Source organism: Colius striatus, chromosome 1 (genome assembly GCF_028858725.1).
Source record: "Colius striatus isolate bColStr4 chromosome 1, bColStr4.1.hap1, whole genome shotgun sequence".
Taxonomy (NCBI): Eukaryota; Metazoa; Chordata; class Aves; order Coliiformes; family Coliidae; genus Colius; species Colius striatus.
Window position 1 is genome coordinate 130,504,004 of NC_084759.1, and position 16,119 is coordinate 130,520,122.

General features: G+C 40.3%; 1 protein-coding gene across 5 annotated transcripts in view; it reads left to right on the top strand.

The window, feature by feature from the left end:
• FAR2 (fatty acyl-CoA reductase 2) overlaps positions 1-16,119 on the top strand; it is a 158,121-nt gene that overhangs the window by 122,664 nt on the left and 19,338 nt on the right. For all 5 annotated transcript variants that reach the window (XM_062007327.1, XM_062007335.1, XM_062007308.1 and 2 more), the window contains exons 5-8: positions 5,306-5,483; positions 6,819-6,863; positions 11,952-12,070; positions 15,319-15,386. In XM_062007327.1, the coding sequence (XP_061863311.1) occupies positions 5,306-5,483; positions 6,819-6,863; positions 11,952-12,070; positions 15,319-15,386 (410 nt within the window). The remainder of the gene's footprint in view (positions 1-5,305; positions 5,484-6,818; positions 6,864-11,951; positions 12,071-15,318; positions 15,387-16,119) is intronic.

Below are 16,119 nucleotides of genomic sequence, written 5' to 3' on the forward strand. Positions count from 1 at the left end.
TTCCCCTTGTAGCTTCCCAGAAACTAGAACCACAGTATGAGAAGTGTTTTACATCCTATTATTTTTTTAACCATTTTTGAATTTATTAATTTGTTCAGTCTGGTTTTGAACTTTCTGGTACTGTACTTCTGCAGCCCACTGTGACAGCAAATTCCAGAAGTTTCAGAAGACTAAGTGCTGTGTAAAGATGAGCTTTCTTTTTCCTGTTTGAAGCAGTCACACTAGTAGTTTCATTGCATGTCCTGTGGTTGCAGCATTGCTCTATTCACTACCTATATCTGCAGTATTTCCCCTATTCACTACCTCTGCCATTCTGTAAATCTATTGCATTCACCCTGGACTTTTTTTTCTTCAGCCTGAAGAGTAGCAGCATTTTTACTGTCTCCACATATGCCAAATGATCTGTTTCCTTAATGATTTTAGTTGCCCTTCCAAAACTGCATGTGGTACTCAAGGTGAGGTCCCGCAGAGTTTTATTTAAATAGCTTCAAAATTACACCATTGGTCCTATTCTCAGTAGCTGATGATATCTAAAATTTCATTGACTTTTTTGTCTGCTGCTGTTCATTGGCTTGGAGATTTTGATTCCGTAGAGATATCAGCTGCACTTCCAAGTGCTCTTGCTGAGCTGCAACTGTCAGTTCTGAGTTCAGCAGCCTCTTAAAGCCAGCTTAGACTGCTTTTCCCTAAATACATTACCTTACCTTTATTTACAGTGAAGCTAATCTGCCACCTTTTTGCCCACTGACTCAGTTTTACAATGTCCTTTGGAGTTCTTCATCACTATCAATATTACATTTCACTATCCCAGAAATCTCACCATCAGTTGCAACTTTGGAAACAAGTAGAGTTGATGGTTCAGATAAAAAAGACCCCAGAAAAGGACTGAATGCTAATAAGAAATGTGCAGAAGTGGCTGGCTACCCCAGAGTCACTACTTCAGCTACTTCACATAAGACACTAGGAATGAATTTATCATAGATTGTATGTGCAGCAGAGAGGATGATGTTTAAAAGAAAAGTTGAGTAACAGAGAATGGGCTTTCAGGTGTGTTCATCTTGATGGTATGTTTGGTAGCTTTTTCTTAGCCACATAATTAGAGACGGCTTTTTTTGCTTTTTTTAATAGATTTTTGGATTTGTTTTTACTGTTTTTCCTATGTCCCATACTCCAGAAGTTCACCACTTTCTGGTACTTTTAGTGAGACAGAAATCACAGCATGCTCTCAGCTAGGATGGCATCTGTTTCTTCACAGTGTTTGCAGGTAGCATTATAATTGCTCACAGCAAAGACAACCACTGCTTTCAAAGGCATTGAAATTAGATGGGCCTTGTTGAAGATCACTGTCTCCGGGGTCATTGGTTTTGAAGGTTTTCTGTAAATCAAAGGACGTATATGAAAGCGATGTGTGGGGCTTCAGAGTATGTGAAGGAGAAGGATGGGAAAAGTCTCTGGGATGTCATAACGTAGGCAGACTGGGGGTGCCAAGTGCCCACCAAGTCGTTCTATCACTCCCCATCCTAAACTGGACAGGGAAGAGAGAAATACAACAAAGGGCTTGCAAGTCAAGATAAGGACAGGGAGATCACTCAGCAGTTACCATCATAGGCAAAACAGACTCAACTTAAGGAGAACTGGTTTGATTTATTAATGAACAATCAAAACAGAGTAGGGAAATGAGAAATAAAAACTGAATCTTAAAACAACTGCCCCCACCCTTCCCTTCTTCTCTCCTCCCTCCATCAGCAGTGGAGAGGGATAGGGGATGGAAGTTAAGGTCAGTTCCTTACAGATGGAGTTTGCTGCTTAGGGGCAGAGCTCCTCACATTTCCCACTGCTACAGTGTGGGGTCCCTTCCACAGAACTGGACTGCAAGAACAGACTGCTCCCATGTGGGTCCTCTATGGGGTCACAAGTCCTTCCAGCAAACCTAGTCTAGCGTAGGCTCCTAGGTCCTGCCAGGAACTTGCTCCAGGGTGGACTTCTCATGGGGTCACAGCTTCCTTTGGGCAGCCACTCACTGTGGCGTGGGGTTCTCCATGGGATCTCTGCTCCACTGAGGTCTCCATGGCTCCACTGAAGCCTCCATGGCTCCACTGAAGCCTCCCCTTCTCCAATGTGTTAATCACAGAGGCATTACCTCCATCACTAATTGGCTCAGCCTTGGTCAGCAGTGGGTCCATCTTAGAGCCGACTGGCACTGGACCTGTCACACGTAGGGGAAGCTTCTGGCAGCTCTTTTTCAAAGAAACCACCCCTGTAGCCCTTGACTTCCAAAACCTGGCCACACAAACCCACTACAGGGTTAAAAAAAACTCTGAGAGACTGTGAAGAGTAGGGGATTACTGGAAGAGAAGAGAGAGAAGACAAACCAGCATTGAAAGACACATCTTTTATAATTCACCATATAAATGGAAGAAATAATATGTGGATATCTTGGTACAGAAAGCTTCAGGGAAAGGACATTAGCAGATATCCTAGAATCATAGAATGGTAGGGGTTGGAAGGGACCTTCAGAGATCATGTAGTCCAACCCCTCTGCATAAGCAGGTCAACCTAGATCAAGTCACATAGGAACATGTCCAGGCGGGTCTTGAAGACCTCCAAGGAAGGAGACTCCACACACCTCCCTGGGCAGCCTGTGCCAGGGCTCCCTCACCCTCACAGTAAAATAGGGTTTTTTATATTTGAATATCAAAATGTTCCCTTCAAAAAGAGGCAAAGGGAGAAGCAGACAAGCAAATATAGACTACCCTCAAAAAGGGGGAAGAATTTCAGGTCATGTTTTGCATCAAACAGCTGTGAAAGCTTCCCTTCACAAACAACCCTTGTCTTAAAGTGCTCTTCTGCAAGTGCATTAAGAGGCATGATCACACAACTGGATGCAATAACAGATCCATTTAATAACCTTTTGGCTATGCACTTGATAGGTGCTTCTGATTCTTTATTCAGTTGAAATTATAGGACTCACAGCTGTTTCCTTTTTTGTTCTTATCCTCCTGTTACATCCTTGCTTTCCAGTATTTTTATATTTAACCTGCAAATAAAGCTTTAGGCTTAGTCTGTGTAAACCAAAAGTCACACTTCTAAGTGCTGTCAGGCCAATAGAGTAGACATATAATCTGTCACATCAAGCAAGGTTTACCTTAATCTAAAGCTGCGGGAGATAAGCTTTGAAGGGTGTGCTGAGGTAAGGAACACAGCGTGCAGTGAGGTGTAGGCTGAAGCAGAACTGTTTTCATTATTGCAGAAAATGTAGCCCTGTCATCACTTACAAGAAAAAGAATGTCTTTTCAATGCAAAATGATTAATGAAGAAAGTTGTGTTTTCCTATGCCAGAGCAATTTGGTGCATATATGTGGTGAAAGTAGAGGTTACTAATTGTTTCATTTGCATCCCTTGTTTCTACGGGGCAATTGAAAGCAGTAGCTTTGCGCTTTAGCATTTCAAAGTAGGTCACAGAAGAGCAGGAACAGTTTGCCTGGCAGAGCTGTCAGCTCAGCGCTCCTGTGATGGTAATGCTGGTAGATCAAATCACCTGGGAGTATGGTACCCTTGAGACAGGGAGGAGCGTGGTCTTCATGACCGCTTAAAGTAATGCAGAGGCCTGTCTGGAAGGATGAGGGCAAGGGGAAAGGACTTCTTCTACAACTGTCTTTGCTTTGTGAGAATGCTAACCTGTAAACCCCATTTATTTAAAGAAAAGTGAAAAAAACCAAGAGGAGGGAAAAAGACTTGTATGCAGCTTAATCTGAGTTCTCGAATGAACCTAACTCTCCCTCCAGGCTCCACAGAAATAGACGTCTTTAGGTAGACTGGAAATTAATTACTTGACAGATTCAAACAGTGGCAATTTAGCTGAGAATCTGAGGAGGCTGGGTTCAATGGCTGCTTTACAAGCTTTGTAAATTAAGTCAATATTGTATGCTACTTACAGCCTCTGTGTAGTTCAACTTCATTTCTTGTCCTTAAACCATTTTTCTGCCTCGTTTCTGAATCATGGAACTAGGGTTGCAAAGGAAAGTATTTGTGCCTGCATAAGGGGTTTTTCATTTTAAAAAAGTAATTTCTTTATACTAGAAACTGTCAGATTCTTTTAAATTCATTCCAAAACTACATTATTCAATTAATTCAGTCCTCTGCTGCAAATTGTATTGCAGTTTCAGTGAATCAATGGTTTCTCATGCAACAGTTTTCCTGTAATGTTTCCATCTGTGTCTAATGAGAGCCATCTGAAAAGTAGCGTGCCACCTGAGCCATCAAGTGTTCACAATTCTAAGTTTATAAGATTAAGTAATTCTCCAGGTGTGACAATCTCCACCTTATTCCTTTCCCCTTGACCTCTACCTGTTCAAGGTAAGGAGGGGTGAAGTGAGGACCTGCAGCAATCAGTATCCTTGTAATGCCCCTGGGAAGATCACACATGTTCAGTCTGAACTATAAGTCCATTGACTTAATTACAAATTGGATTATTAGACTTAATCTTTGATTCTGTAGTGTAACAGCAGACTGCTGAAAGCCTGTTGGGGATTGGCAGCGATGTATGAGGGCTCTGGAAGTACAGCCAGTTCCTCTCCTTTAGACCCAAATGCTGGCAGTGAGGTATTGATAGTATGCCAGAGAAGAACCTTCTTGCCTGAGGGCCCTACTGCAGCACTGCAGTGGTGAGGACCACTTTTTAAAAGGTATATGCATAACTGCCTGGGTGAGGTTTCGTTTGGCTGGTTGTTGTTTTTTTTAAGCAGCTGTCACCATTTCCTAATTTCCTATGTGAACAAACCCATAGAAAACCAGCAGGGTAGAACATCTAACCCTGTAAGTAGTGCTGCTGGGATAATATCCCTGTAGTACATTGTTCTAGCTTTTAAGCCCTTTGTAGTGCTACTTGACCCAATAACTCAAAGTACCAAGAGTACTTGGGAGTATATAGGGACTGTTGACTATGGATGAATGCTAGTTAGTGGGAGTGCTCAATCAATCTCTATACCATGGCTATATTTGCATCACAGATTGCACTGAAGCATAAATAACATATGAGAGATTGCTTTAAAATCAGGTTGTATTGATACTTGAAGTCAAGCTGGACATTGTAGCATGAAGCTCATCAGTTGTTTTACACTTTGAAGACAAAAGTAAGCCTCTTTTACAGAGCCAGCCTAGATTCAAACCAGTTGTTCCTTGTCTTAAATGTCTGTGACTTGCTTATTCCTCATTTCAGGTGAGGATTCCTGTCTCACCAGTCATTTTGCATCAGTCTTTTCTCTACCTGTGTGGTGGATAATGACTTTCTCCTTATTTCCCACAGGTGGTTGGATGAATCTATCATTCAAGACATCACACCCAAGCTGATTGGGGCCTGGCCCAACACTTACACCTACACCAAAGCCTTGTCAGAGTACCTGATTCAGCAAGAGAAAGGAAATTTGAACGTTGCTATCATCAGGCCATCCATCGTGGGAGCTAGCTGGCATGAGCCTTTCCCAGTAAGCACAAATACATGGCAATTCCCTACTGAGAGCCCTTTAATACAGCTGTAGCTGCACTGTCATCAGGAATCTCTCCCTTGTAGCAGCATCCACTTGAGAAACAGGTACCCTAGTTCACAGTAAAACATTTGAAAGTGGTGGAGGACTTGCGCATTCTTCAGCATCTTCAGGAAAGACTCTTGTCTCCAAGTGAAATGAACACATTTAAGCAATAACAGAGCCATGATAATGTGCAAAAGGCTGGACTTGCAACTGACAGTCTTACGCACAGAGGATGGTGCCCAGACAGACACACAAGGGAATTTCTGTGCTAGCTGGGGAAACACAAGATCTGAGGGTCAGTTGTAGTCCTGATGCATTCTGGTTTGAGCCTTTCTGCGGTCTAGTCAGCCTATTAATGAGGTTCTGATGAGCACCATGGACCTTGAAAGCACTTGATAATGTCACGTATGGTAATCTAGTTTCTCTGTCTTATGTTAGTAGTTGTTGAATTTACTGTATTCGCAGTTGTATGGGCTTGTTGCACATACAAATGTTAGCCACGTGGTAATTAAATGCAGCTGTACTTTTGGACTGAAATAATTCACTAAGCTAAATATACTGGTAGCAATAATGTGCCCTAACATTTCAGCTAAATTGGAATGGCAACATAAAATCACCTTTGGCTTTCATGCAGCTCAAAGCATTCCAAAGACAGCTGAGAAATAGCTAAGGCTCTGGGCCAAGCTCTTTATGTTGGAAAGACAGAGTGAACACTGTTAGGTGTCATAAGCTATTGCAGGTCAAGCAACTCATCACTGCTCTTAACTTCAGCTGCCACAAGTGGCAATTTTCCTGACTTAAAGTAGTATGGGATTCAAGAGTGGAGTGGTTTGTTTTCCTTTCCCTCCTTGCCTTAAAAATTTGCTGGAGTAACCAAGTCAGCCTCAATGACATCCACATATTGTATGTTGGAGGGTACATAACATACTGATTGTTTTCAGCAAGTGTGACAGCACCAAGACACTGCAGTGCTTAAAGCCAGAGTTTATTCTTCTAGGCAAGTTATAATAGGAAAGAAGTGGTTTCTATAAACAAAAATAGATTTTATTGTTGATGGGCAAATTGCAGACAGATTGAGGTGTCATACAATGCATCCCCTATTTAAAATCAATTAGGTACTTCATACTGGTTAGCTTCCTGGCAGCTGTCCCAGATAGGCTGGCATCTATCTTAACTAGCGTCTCATCACTTCTTTGTCTACACCACAGCATTAGAGACCTTTTGCCATTTCGAGGCCTGCATAAGAAACATGTTATTCAAAGAAATAGTAATCATTCTTCTTTTTTGTAGGGTTGGATTGACAGCTTCAACGGGACAAGTGGAATACTCATTGCGGTATGTCTACTTAATATTTAAGCTCCCCTTAAACTGGAGTTTGAGTTACTGAAATAGCAACTCTGAAGTTATTCCATGGGCTCGCTTAGAAATTATGTGCAAAAAAAGATCACAGCAGTTTTCTGAATCTGGTAGAAAGATGTCACACACTTGCCATACATCTGTATGGCTGCAGGACCCGGAAGACTGTGCTCAAAAAAGGACATTGAAAGAGTATTCATATTACTGGTTCATTAAAAATGAATTACAATTTCTAAAACCTCTAAAAACCCTCAAGTTTTGGACAAATGTGGCCAAATTTTTAAAGGAAGGGGAAAAGATGCATCCTTGAAACTAGGGTAATTCACAGATATGAAAGCTTGAATTTTGTATCACAGCTTAAATTTTCGACCCAGATTACCATACCATTGATACAAAGAAGCATTATTTATCCTTTCATTTTTCTTCATGTGTGTTGTTGCCAAGTCCACTGCTAGAGTTTGTGACCACTCTACAATGTAAAAACTCTGGGTCTCACTTGCCGTTGCTTTATACAGGATTTTTTCCTGTGCAGAATACACCTAAACAACATACATAACTATCAATTCAGACTCTGCCATTCACATGGATAATTTACTATATATTTTTGCTTAATACTAGTGTAAGCAATTACTGTGCAAAATGGTGAGGAACAAACCCATAAGATAAATAATAACTTGATAAAATATTTCCTGTGATATGAAAACAATTACTACAACTTAATATATTAAAACCGTAAAGTTACATTCCTTTTCTCTTGGGTTTTTTTTTCTGAAATGAAATCACTGCCTTAGGTCTATTTGTCAATGCATAATGCTGTAAAGCTATGGACAGATACTGTTCATGTGTGATTTCTCCAACTTGATTACTTTGTAAAAACTATATTGTAATCACCCTGATGCAGAGTATAAAAGGATTAGTAGTCTGCAATCACAGGAGAGAACACTAAAATCCAAATATCATCTTGATAAAAAAAGCTCATTTATACCTGAACTAGAGCATAAATAGAAACTATTGCAATTACTTCTGGAACTGGTGAAATTAGTGGGTATATCCCAGCTAGTGTTTTTGTCTAAAACCCCAGTTACACATTTCAGGGACATTCAGAAGCCCCCAAACACATCACTTATGTTCAAAAAGTTTCATTAGCTCCTAGTCATGTAACATTTTCTTTAGAATAATTATCTATCAGCCTTTTACTCCTTGCTGACTGCTCATAAAACTCATGCTTCCTTTCTGTTCTACTCCCAGTATCTTAAGCTGTTCTCTGTGCTCTTTCATGACTCCTCCTTGTCGTAATCACAATATAGGTTTTGCCATTCTTTGATTTTGCAGACCCGCTCATTATATTTTCATGTGATAGTTTCTAATTTTGATGATGATATCTGTGAGTTTTGGGTTTTTTTTTTTATTATTACTTTTGAGCATTAAAGATGTCTGTCACAAAAAAGTATCCAGAATTGGTTTGTAAGAAAGATGTTACACAAAAAAAAAACTCCATTGCATTGCTCTTTATTTGCCATAACTGAATTACTTGTGAAGTAATTGTGAAGCAACAAATTACAGCAGCTAGCTGTCATATGTGTATCATGTACCAGTATGTTATGAGACACAGACCATATATATATGCTTCCAGCCATATATAAAACATGTCAATCAAATCTTTTGTCATTTAAAAGCATATTTTCCCCTCTGTTTTTTTTCTTTTCTTTTAATCTGCCAACAAGTGAAAAACACTTAATGGTTAAGTATTTGGAAACTGTGCCCATATGTGAGTGTTTTTTTCAACATACTGCTTTAGGAAATTATGCTAGATCTTGCATATATTTTGTATACTAATCTTTTGCCACCCATACCAATATCTAATATTTTCTGTTCTTCTTCAGACTTACTGAATACAACAGCAAACCTAATGGTGGTTTCACTTAGGCCAAGTTTTGTTGCAAATGCCAGCTTGTGTCTTTATGGAACACAAAAAGTTCTCTTTAAACATAAGGAAAAGCTATTTTACTGTGAGGATGAGGGAGCCCTTGCACAGGCTGCCCAGGGAGGATGTGGATTCTCCTTGTCTGGAGATTTTCAAAACCTGCCTGGATGCATTCCTATGTGACCTGATCTAGACGGACCTGCCTCTGCAGGGGGAGCTGGACTAGATGATTTCTAAAGGTCCCTTCCAACCCCTACCATCCTGTAAATAACTTCCTTTCCCTCTTATATAAAAGATTTGACTTGTCCTGAAATACTTTTGAAATAGAGATGGCATTTTTGAAAGCTCAGAGGTTCTTCAATATAGGAAATACAGAGACAGTGAAATTGGTGTCATCTACATTGAGCTCTTCAGTGATGAAATATGACAATTTGATATATAACTATATTGAGACTTAAACAAGAAAAACACAAAGTGCAGTAGCAATGGGTGCAAGGTGTAGAGATCAGGCTGTTGTCCTTGTCCATTGGCCTCACAGGCAGTGATGTTGGCTGGTGTTAGGAGCAGATGCTCTGGGAAGTGGAGAAGTGAAGGGGGATTGCCAGTGCTGACAGGTAATTGTATTTGTCTTGTACCATCTTTAGTTGCTACTGAACTTACTTGGACTGGTACTAGTTTTCTGAAAGTCTTTATTTATTGTTATTACTAGGGAGTCCAAGAGCTTTTTGGTCTTCTGAGGGTAAAAAAATAAATACATGGTTGGAATTAATGTGCTTGGATATGGTGAATTTGTAATTCCTCTTTGGTAGTCTGAAAATTAACCCTCAAACATCTGAGTTATGTATTAGTTTGATTACCTGGAAGTTGTGTAATTACAGCAAGCTCTGTTGGCCAACTGTATTTCAAACTGTATTATCAGTCAAGTAGCTTAATTTGCCTTAATTAAGGATGGAAAAAGCAAAAAGGAAGGGTTTTGTGGTTTGTGTATTTTTCTTAGGTCTCCCAATACTAAAATATTCATTTACCACTTCTAACCCAAGCTCATTCTATATAGAAAACAATCCCCAGATTCAGATTTAGTTCAGATCATCTTTGGGATCTTCTGAGCAGAATCTGAACTCCAAACCTTGCAAAACTGTTTGGATTTTGGTTTTCTTTTTTTTCTTTCTCCTCTCTCACCACTATAATATTTGAATCTAATTATTTCATTTCACAAATAGATGCATTTCTTTTGCATATCATGAAATATAGGAGTTTAAGTTGTTCTTGATAGTCTAATTATGTTTCTTTCTCCTACAGTTGCTCCAGCTGCTGTAAGGAGAAGCTTTGTTCATTGAAAAACTAAATGAAATTAATTACATTTCCGCTGGACTATAATTGAGGCATTTTATCTCACTGTTGCATATTACATGTAAAGACCTTGTTCCCTGCAAGGCAGTGAAGCTCTAGGGCAGAACCATGGTTTAATTCATGTTCTGGTCAGTAACTGGCCCCAGCTTCAACTGGGAGGCAGTCCAGAAACATCATACTCAGGCTGGGAAATTATTTCAGAGGCTTCAGCTACAGTAGCTCCTATTTCACTAAAGAGAAAAAAATCAGCAACTACAAGTAGAAATCAAGCTATTCCTGATAAAGAAGCGCCAAACCACTTTGAATGTAAAAAACTAACTTAAAACATTATACCTGAAGTCTTTATTATATGAAATCTCTAATTCATTCATATGCATACGACCATTGCATGCTGCTCTGAATACAGGCGTTTGTGCAGCACATCCATCAAACTTCCTACTTTTTAAGACCTCAAAAAGGTGTTTTGTGTACCTGTGAAAATATGATAATTGATCACACAGTGATCTCTAGTGGGCATATGTTCACAGCAGTGGAAAATTCATAGCTGAACTTGATTTTCTATTTGGTTCTTTTTGCCTTTTTTTCCCCTTGAAAAAAATACAACAGTAGCAAGAACAACAACAACAAAAAATCATAGCAACATCACAAATTAAGGTTATAATGTCTAGGTGTTACTGTGGTGCAGCTGAGGTTCAGCTTAGGGCAGAAGAAGTTAACTGCTAACCATGGATTTGAGGAGGATCATGGTTGCCCGTGTCTGAGTTTGTCTGTCTATGATCCCTCTGCCAGCTGCACCAGGGATGAGATGTGACTGATCAGGAGTCTTAGCTCATGAGAACTAAATCAGTCATAAGTGGTACTCCGTTACTTGCAAGCTGTGAAATGTAACAAACCCATCTGATTACAGAAGGGGAAAGCAGAGAGAGAGAGAGACAGGAAAAAAACCCAGATAACACCTACCAAACAGGGGATACAGAGTCCCTTAAAATCCACCAATGACCATTAGACACTGGCATGTACTTTACAAGGTAATATCATAGAATCATAGAATGGTAGGGGTTGGGATGGACCTTTAGAGATCATCTAGTCCAACTCCCCTGCAGTAGCAGGTCCACCTAGATCAGGTTGCACAGGAATATGTCCAGGCAGGTCTTGAAGACCTCCAAAGAAGGAGACTCCATAACCTCCCTGGGTAGCCTTAAGTGCTTTTTTTCATCACATCTTTCATTTTCCCAGACTTCATGCAAGGGTCTTTGCACAATTGAGCACTTCCTGTCTAGTTGCTGCAGTAAAACTTCATCTCTCACAGCTGGAGAGCTATTATATCATGAAATGGGAATCTCAGGTTAGAAGAAGATTTAGAAAAATGCTATGACCTTTTTCACTCATAGAGAAGTGTGTGAATACATCCAAAGGAAAGGCAGTAAACTTTTCAAAAAGCCTGTTGGTGTCATTTCCAAAGAGACTACTGTGTGTGCGAGACACTCAGACTTGTCTGCCCGCGTCAGCTAAGAAAATGTAACTTCAGGAATCACCAGGAGTTTTGCCTCAGGAAATTCAACTACATTTTTTCTTTAAGGTATTTGTTTTGTACTGAGTTAAATAAGAGTCACAACTTTTCCTGTTGTACACAGCACAGACATTAAGATGACTTCCTCTGAAAATGAAACCAAACAATCTCTTGGAGCAGGTGCCAGACTTGAAAAGCATAATGTGACAGTTTGTGTTAAATCCAAGTTGATGAAATCTTACCATAGCCTTACATCAGTGACTTATTTTCCTTTGTCCCACAGGCAGGCAAAGGGATTCTGCGGACTGTCATTGCCAACAATGAAGCTGTGGCAGACATGATTCCAGTAGATGTTGCCATCAACCTCACCCTTGCAGCTGGATGGTACACTGCTGTGCACAGGTGGGAAGGCACCCCTGTTTTGCTAGACTCGGGTATTTGTTGCCTGCACTATGACTTTAAAGAGAACCAGAAGCTATTTGGAAACCTGTGCAATAACCTAGTTGATTCATTTTCTGGTTCACATTTTCTCCCCTGGGTTGGCAAGTACAGCAGATGATCTTTAAACCTACAAGTGAGACTTGTTTCTCAGTACAACATTGACATACCTGACAAGTTTCTCAGAAGTCACTTTTCTGAAGGGAAAGAGATCTACTGCAGCTTTGCAGTAGCCATTTTTTGGGCCTCCTTTCTCAGGCAGCTACATTGCATCATTTTTCAAGCATCTTCTAGAGTTTTCTTAGTGAAAATTCTCTTTCCTTGTTTTTCCTTGGAAAGCACCACACAATACCAATATATTACGTGCTTATATGATAGGGGAGATGATCTAAAAAACCACACCATTCTTTATGTTGTTGAGAAAGGTAAGTGTGACATGAAGGATTTAAGATCTTTTCCTGTGAACCTCTGGCTCTGACCTTTAATCATTAGGTAGGATGTGCTGCAGAGTAAACCACATGAATTATTCTGGAGGTCTATGCAACTCTGAGAAATCAATACCAGGCGAATAAAAGGCAGAAATATTTTTACTTAGAGAGCCAGAGTAAGCCCTCTGAGCTGAGAGTAGAGAAGAGCTGCATACAGTAACCTAAATGCAGGGATCATAAACAATCTTAACAGGCAGCTCACCAGCTCATACAAAGCAGCACATTCTGGAAAAAATAAGTAACAACTTCCTCTTACACACTCACCCTTGAGAGCCTCTCTATAATGCTGGAAAAGGAGGTGAGCACATGCCGATCCTGAGTGTATCAGGACTCAGATAAACTTCCTGGCTCTGTCCATAGTAGAAGTTTCGTTTTTTTCTAACATTTCGTTGGTGAAACATGCATTATTTTAATCTGGTTCCCATACAAATAATTATGAGGCTAAAGGAGCAATTGCAGAACTTGATTTAAAGCTTTGTCTAGCTGGGCACAACCTCAAAATTAGCAATTGTGTACAAAAGCCAAGACCCTGAGCCTTCTGTAAATGTGATTTCACTGACAGAGTTTTGGGTTTACGTGCTGTTTTGAAGAATAGTATGTATGACTTAATTTTAGGGGTTTTTTTTCAGTCATCTTATTAGAAAGTCAGTATCTTTCAAGGCTGGTGACATTATCAGGGGAAATGAGATTCTAAAACTTAGCAGAGAATTGCAATCGGCACTACACAGTGTAGAATTTCTGCAAAGCTCTACACTCTGTCAAGGTCACTGACTCAGTGGGAGGATGGAGAATAAAAAAAGAATCAACAAGGAGAGGCTCTTCACTGAAAGCTGGAAAAATGGAGAAAACCTCTTCATTGGTATTTAATCACCTGACCATGGAGTTAAGTGGAAGTCTGTGCTTTCACTTCAGTGCACTTTCCATCAGACTATGTGCGTTGCTCAGCACTAGGTGAGTTTTCTATATGGGTACATACAACCCATAGGATTTAGTCCTTAGTGAGTTGCTACGTTGATTTCCATAACGCAATTTCCCACATTAAGCACTACTGAAATTTTTATTTTTAACACCCTATCAGACTTCTACTCAGTAATTCAAAGTTACAGGACATCATGCATTCAGATCTTGACATGTATCTATCAGTCCCAACCATCCCTACAAATCCTCTAGGGATTTGCAGTAATGATAACACACTGATTTTAAGGCAATACCCTAAAAAAGCACTGTCAAAACTGTGCTTTATTCAACTGCAGTTTTCCAGTATTAATGTGAAAGTTTTCCTGTCCCAGGTTCAGGGGTTCTGTCTCCTGGTGTCTTCAGTCACAGAACTTTTGAAAATAAAGGGTCTTCATAGGCAGCCTCCTCCAGTGGAAAAAAGCTCTGAGCACCGCAATTATTCTAGGAATACTGAGATGCTGTGTCCTCCAGCCAAGCTCCTACCTCTGTCCGTGGCCATATCTCACCTGTCATGGTTTAGGCCATGATTAGACTTAAGTACCACAGACCCTGTAACTGCGGAAGAATAGGGAGGGCTTAATTGCCACTTATGGTCCCAGACAAAACAGACAAGGCTACTCAGTTTGGGGAAGAAAATTAAACTTAATTTAATCTGCCTCAAAGTAAAACATAACAAATAGAAATATCCAACGGAAAAATAATACAGAGTAGGGCGAATGATAGAAGTGCAACTAACCCTTTGAGATCACCTTTCCCCCCACCCTGAGCCCAGCGTCATTGCCTCCTGCCCCCATAAGCAGTGCTGGGGGCAGGGAATAGGGGATGCAGTCAGTCCTTTCCTGATGTCTCTTGCCGCTTATCTCACTCCTGAGAACTGCTCCTCGCCAGCCCTCCCTTGCTCCAGCTCGGGGTCTCCCACACACTGGGCAGCCCTGCATGGGCCGCTCTGACGGGTTCATCTCTGGGTTGGGGCCTAAACTGCTCATTCCCTCTGACCCAGTCTCCAACTCTCACCTCTGGGCCAGAGTTGGATCTGAACCCCAGAGCTGGGGGAAAGTCAGAAAACATTTTACCAGGCCTGCACTGCAGCTCCTTCCCCCTGTTACCAAGCAAAAGCAGCTCCTCACAAAACCATGACATCAACTCTTTCAGCATTTTGGCAGATGATTCCAGGTGCTAATGCAGAGTTAGAAAAATGCAAGGCAAGCTTAGATCAAAAAAGCTATTTGACTAATTTTTGCCTTATATCAAAAGAAGAAAGAAAACCAGTACGATGATTGTTTAGTTCTACGCCCAAGTAACAACCAAACTCTATTTGGTATTAAAAGGAGAATTTTGTAGAAATGGATTGGTGGTAATCACCACCCTAACACACTAAGTTTAAAGGTAGTACAAATCGTATCCATTAAGCAAATGGTTGTAAAATACATGGTGTATCCCTGAGGCTTGCTTGGGTCAATTATTTACTTTATACTAGGAAAAACTATTTTAAAAAATTTCAGAAATTTGTCAGTATTCACACTGTCCTTATTTTCATAATTTTTGATGAGTGATATGTGGATGAGTTATCTTAAACCCTGTTAACTTCATATGCTCTCCAGAAACCTCATGTTTTATACTGTATTTTCATATTAGTGAAAAATTTCCTCTTCTGCTTTTTTTAATGAGCTGATATCGTTTCTCAGGCTGTTAGCTTTCATGCTTCATTAACAGAGCTTTGGGTGCTTTTCTTAACACCTTAAAATAATACTTCTTTCTCTTTTCCAGACCAAAAACCATCTTGGTGTACAACTGCACAACGGGTGGAATCAATCCTTTCTTCTGGGGAGAAATGGGTAAGGTCTGATTTAAACCTAGAATGTGTCAATCTTCAATAGAATTCCTCAACCAGGCTTTGAAAAGGTGATTTCCTATATTTAGCTGGCATTCAGTATCTGCCATTCAAACTGTATGTGGGAAACCCAACTGCAGTCAGTGAGAGAGTCCTGAGAGCAAAAGGTCCTGGTGCTGGGCATTCAGCTCAGGAAAGCTTCTATTCAATTTTGATTGTGAGTGTAATCACATAACAACATGGCAAAGTATGCGCTTTGCTGCAGTGCGGTATTAAAGTGTTGGAGAAAAAGGAAGAGAGAAGGTGCTCTGCACAGCTGTAACTGGGTATCTTCCTTTTCTGATTGAGAACTTTTTCTGTGTTTGGGAATTTTTTTGTGCTTTGAAATCACTTGGAGCACCTTTATATGGAATGAACACCAGAATATTAAGGAAGCAGAGTAGCCTTTCCTTCTCTTTCTGTGAAGAAAATTGTAAACAGAAATAGCTGATGTAGATTTGAGAAGGCAAACCTTGAAATGACAGGTGTGCTTCAAGAACAGATTCTTTTGATCATGAATTTTGTCATGGCTGACAGAACTATTTTCACGTCTGATTTTTCTTCACATGGATATGCTTCTGAGGCAGTGGTGAAAGGGAGACAAATTCTGACACCCTTCCAGTAATAAACTCATGCTGAAGCCAAGCAGCAGATATACTGTGTACAGTCAGTATGTTCATGGGCAGATGAACAGCGCT